The 4,912-nt window shown below is 41.3% G+C and overlaps 1 protein-coding gene across 1 annotated transcript in view; it reads right to left on the bottom strand.

The window, feature by feature from the left end:
- Positions 1–4,912, bottom strand: part of EIF2B3 (eukaryotic translation initiation factor 2B, subunit 3 gamma, 58kDa) — an 88,996-nt gene that overhangs the window by 58,848 nt on the left and 25,236 nt on the right. The window contains exon 4 of the mRNA XM_010139809.1: positions 3,977–4,088. Coding sequence (XP_010138111.1) covers positions 3,977–4,088 — 112 coding nt within the window. The remainder of the gene's footprint in view (positions 1–3,976; positions 4,089–4,912) is intronic.

A 4,912-nucleotide genomic window follows, 5' to 3' on the forward strand; every position in this document is an offset into this window, starting at 1 on the left:
AATAACCCAAGGCAACTGAAAGGAAATCAAGTGTATCAAAGCTATTCCTGAACTCCCATTACCTACACACTTGGCAACACTGACTTTTAAAATTATACTACACCATTCATTTTTATTCTCATATTGCAAGGGGAAAAGGAAGAAAAAACTCCCCCACCTTACCCCCCTCATTTTATTGAACTATCTTAAAACAGATCTGTATTGTTACTTCAAGGTTACTAATGTTAGTACTGCATATATTTATAGATGAGGTATTCCTTTCTGTCTGAAGCACATGAGGTAATAAGTAGCTGGAATTGTCACGGTGATTTATTAACATATTCTCTAGGAGAAGCCCTGCACCTGCGTCTGTGCAGACAGAACACCCACGAAGGCTGAACTCACCCTTATGCAGCCCACAAGATCTTAAAAGGAAATGCTCCAAATTTAGACCTGCTCCAACAGGTGTCTTTTACTGTCTTACTTTGCATGACCATAAATATCAGAGGTGGAGCAAAAAGCTCCCCATCCACTGTAATCGTGCTTTGAAAACAAATACCTTTGCCCCCTCCGAAAGCAAAGGCAGCAGCTATGGAATTCTCATCATTTCCTCACTCCTTCATCCTGCCAAGACCCAAGTCAGAGAGATGTCACCAGCAAAACCAGGCTCCAGGGATGAGCACGTAACTTTTTTTTTTTTCTTCAAAGGGCCCTAAGCTGGCTCCAAAACATCCCCAAACTGTATTTCTTTCATTCTAGTATCTCATCGTGCAGCTATTTGCCAAAGTGAATGACACACACAGGCTGTTCATGGCTTTTTATAAGCTCTCATTACCCAAACAGGGAACCATTTCCTTGAAAATGCTTTCCCCAGCAGCATTAGTCTCTCTAGGCACCACCAATAAATTCGTCTTCTGGTCCATCCGGATGCACACCAAAACGTGACTAAATTGGTGTATTTGATACTGGTTTGCACTTGTTTACTGGAGGGAGGATGCTACCTGTGGGATTTGCCAACACGGTGATTAACAGCACAGAAAAAAAAAAGGAAAGCTTTGCCAATTTTGCTCTGGCAAGCAAAGGAGCAAAATCCAGTCTCCTTTCTGTGGTGTAACAAGGAGAGGCATTCTCAAAACCAAAATGGCTATCCACAGCTCGCAAACCCCAAAACAAAGCAAAACAACAAATACGGAAAAGAAATCCTAACAACCAAACTGAGAAAGAATAACAGATTACACCACGAACTTAGAAATTCTATCAAAACATTTCATTCTGTAACACTTTCGTTATTACAAAATGCCTGAGTCAAGAGCAAATAAATATTTAATACTCAATAGGTACTCAGGAGACTCTGTGTTTTCCCGTCTCTCTCCACCAGCTGCTCTTTTATGGCAGGGAAGTGAAGAGCGTGAAATCCAATGATAGGAAGAAGGCAAAGGTCAGGAAAAAGGTTTTTCTTCAAGGATTTGAATTAGCGTTCTACAGCTTTGGATGTTTTGTCAACACAACTTCCCTCCCATGAGGAGGGGAAGCCAACGGTCCTTTGAACCATTTCTTCATGGGATCTAGATTTTTACCAGTTACAAGATTCCTAGCTTTAAAGAAAAGTTCATCTTCCCTCTTCCCATTCCTTTCACCACTCCCTCCCTGTCACTGCTTCCATCTCCTCCTTAAAAAGGGAGAGAAAAAAGAAAAAAGGATCTGAAGAGCAAAACAAGCACTAAAGGAGTTCTAGAGTTCATGTAACAAGACCACTATAGCTCTTCAAAGGGACCATTAAAAGCAAAACAAACAAAAACAACACCCTCAAGATGTCTATTGTATTTTACAGAGGAACACATGAGTGCACTGGAAATTCTCCCATGTTGCCACAAAGTCTGCTATTTCATCAAAACAAAGTCCAGAGATCAAGAAACGGGCAACATGGTAGCTAAAAGTCAGTCACTTCAAGCGATCCATGAAGAAAACGAGATTGGGCTTGCTCTTCTTTTCTTTTTTCTTCTCCTTGCTTTACTATGATGTATTAAAAAAAGACTTCAAAGATCATTTAAAGCATTGCTCTTGTTTCTCACATGAGAAAGTAAGGGCTTGAGCAGGTCTAGACAACACAGTGGTTAAAACATCATTAGCTGCCAACACTTTGTCTTCTTAGGGCTCCCACAGTTGCCGCTACCCTGGAATTGCCTCATTTGAAAATATTTGACAATTTCCATATACTATTTTGCTTCCCTCCGAGCTTCTCCAAGATGGCAACTGTAAAGCAGTGAGAAGGCATGAGCATCCACAGCAGGCAGTTTCAGATGTCACAGGCTCACCCAGGTGGATACTGGTCCAATGTTTCTGCTTGATGCTTCAAAGCATCTTTTTTTCCCTTTTTTGTCTTCTTTTTCACACTTAGCAGACCTTCTCTCTTTGTGCTTCTAGATTATCTTATCATCTGCGGGCTTTACTGAAAGGGTGGCTATCACTTTACATTAGCTTTTGTAGCTGTGCATATGGAAATGTAAGAAAGACAGAGACACACAGATTTTTATCCCATCTGTAAATCACTAACACTACATTTACCAAATCCCAAACAGTTATGCTCAAGAAAATCTGAAGACAATGTAACTGAACAGGTGTTTCTGAAGGCAAAGTTTGGCCTGCAGAATAAAGCCTGATTAATTTAGCTATAGGGTAACAGGAATGAAAATTGCCTGGTTAGATGAACCTGTACAATCAGAGGTCAACTAACATCACACATTACAGCAATTTCTAACTTGTTACACCATTGCCACCTGCTAGTGCTAGGAGAAAGCCATAAAGCCAAGCCCATCACTAACAGTAGATAAACTACTCCTCCTTAGCACAAAATAGATCTATTAATCTTCATTTGCATAAAAACCACAGAATGCAACAGTGCTGGATTTCCCACACCATGCAAATCAGCTGCTGTGTATGTAGAGGAGGCTTTCCTGCAGCTTGGACCCTGCCATGTCAAGAAAAAAACAGGAGTGAGCCAGTGGGAACATGCTGGGACAAGCTTTCCACGACAGCAGTTAGCAGGGCTCACTCTTGACCACCTTCCTTCTTGGGTTACCCTTAACTGAGCACACAGCACCCTCCATATCTGGTACTGGGATGTTCAAGGAAAGCTTACACCTAGCTGTGGCCTATGGCACGCACCAGAGGCATTTTCACAGAAGAGATTTATTTGAGAGCAGACCCAGATGTCCACGTCCTTGACTTACAAGGTCCACATGGATGAATTTCCCAGCTCTCAAATGGCTGCCCCACAGGTGTCTAACCTCAGAAAAGTGAAAGCCTGACTGTCAGCCTGGGACAGACTACAAAGGCCGGCCTCTCACGGAGCCAGCAGAGCTTTCCACAGAATATGTCAGACAACACGGGCCTGAGAAAACTAAAATCAGTGTACGAGCATAAACAGCAACAAAGCCATCTTTCCTTCTTCTATTATTGGATACAAATTACACTGTGCAGGAAGCTCGGCAAGTCTGTCGTCTTTAATAATTTCATCCAAGTCCCCAGTGCAGTTTAATGATTTTCCACTAAATCTTTTTGGGCCTGAAAAGAGGGGCTGAGTTCTTGTGCCTTACATGCAGAAGAGTGCCACCGAATCCTGAGAGCCTCTCTAGATACTATGTAAAACTATTTGGGACTCAGCCAATGAGACCAGCATTTTGATTATGGACATAGGTCTGCCACTTCTGAATTTCTGAATCTAAACTGTATCTGAGCTATAGCAATAGGCTTCATTTCAAGGAGAATTACCTTTTCACCCATTCCTCTTCTTTCCCTGAAACTTTTCACCATAAAGGTATCAGACAACCCTATCAACTGATTGTAAGGATGTAATGAAAAACAAAATACTGCACCCTGAATATTGCAAAAGCTGTTTTTCCCCTTCTCATCCTACTTTGTCTTTACTCATCACTCCTAGGCCACAGGTATTTTCCCCCATCCCAAGTTCAGTTTCTACAAGGACTCATAAGCTTACTTCTGAAGGATGGATCTTTTAATGACAAGTTCTTCATCCAAGTCAGCTTCGTTAGCCATGAAGAGCAATCTTTTTCCTGTGTCATCCACTCCAATGAAGTCACGCTGCTCCACTGCAGTAGAAAATCAAACACAATCATTATATAACACTGTCTTAACCTAGGCTGGAAAGAAAAACGGGACCACCAACCACCCCCGAAGTACTAAATAGTAGGTTCCAGACCGACCCCGCAAATCAACGGATTTGCAAAAGTTATCCACACTATTTATTAATTTCTTTTCAGTCAAGGAAGCTGATATATATCATGACATTCAAAACACTGGCCCTGCAAGCTTTCTGCATCCTTTTTATGAAGATGCCAAGTACAGGTCCTGACATGCAACACTCCATATTGAGCTGTACTTTTCTTCTCTTTTTTTTTCTCCTTTAAAACCATGCTGCTACCTGAATTTAAACAATAACAAACCTAAGGCAAGCTGAGAGTTCTTCAAAATCCAGCTGCTTCTTCCACATCATAAATCACTTCACATTAGAATTAGGTGGTCTGGAGAGGATTATGATTTCAGTTAAGACATAACTACTTCGCAACTGTTCTCCTATTTCAGATAAATACCAATAGCAACAGAAAACATAAACCACATACACAAACACACAAAAAACCATAGATTCTAAGACTCTTATCACTGATGTTTCTGGGTGGGTTAACATGGTTTAAATATCTGTATATAAAACTGCCAGCTGAGAGAATACCTAATAGTCACGTACATTACTGTGGCAATTCCCACCTCCTGCAATCAGTGACTGTGCATCAACAGTGACTTTGGTCTAGTGAAGTGTAAGCATTTGGTTTTCAACAGTTTTCTACAACATCTGACTACAGTAGCGGCAGGTTACTCTAACTTGCACTTTGTAGTGTGAGCCACCACTCTGGTGGCA

This window comes from Buceros rhinoceros, unplaced genomic scaffold (genome assembly GCF_000710305.1).
Source record: "Buceros rhinoceros silvestris isolate BGI_N320 unplaced genomic scaffold, ASM71030v1 scaffold16957, whole genome shotgun sequence".
Taxonomy (NCBI): Eukaryota; Metazoa; Chordata; class Aves; order Bucerotiformes; family Bucerotidae; genus Buceros; species Buceros rhinoceros.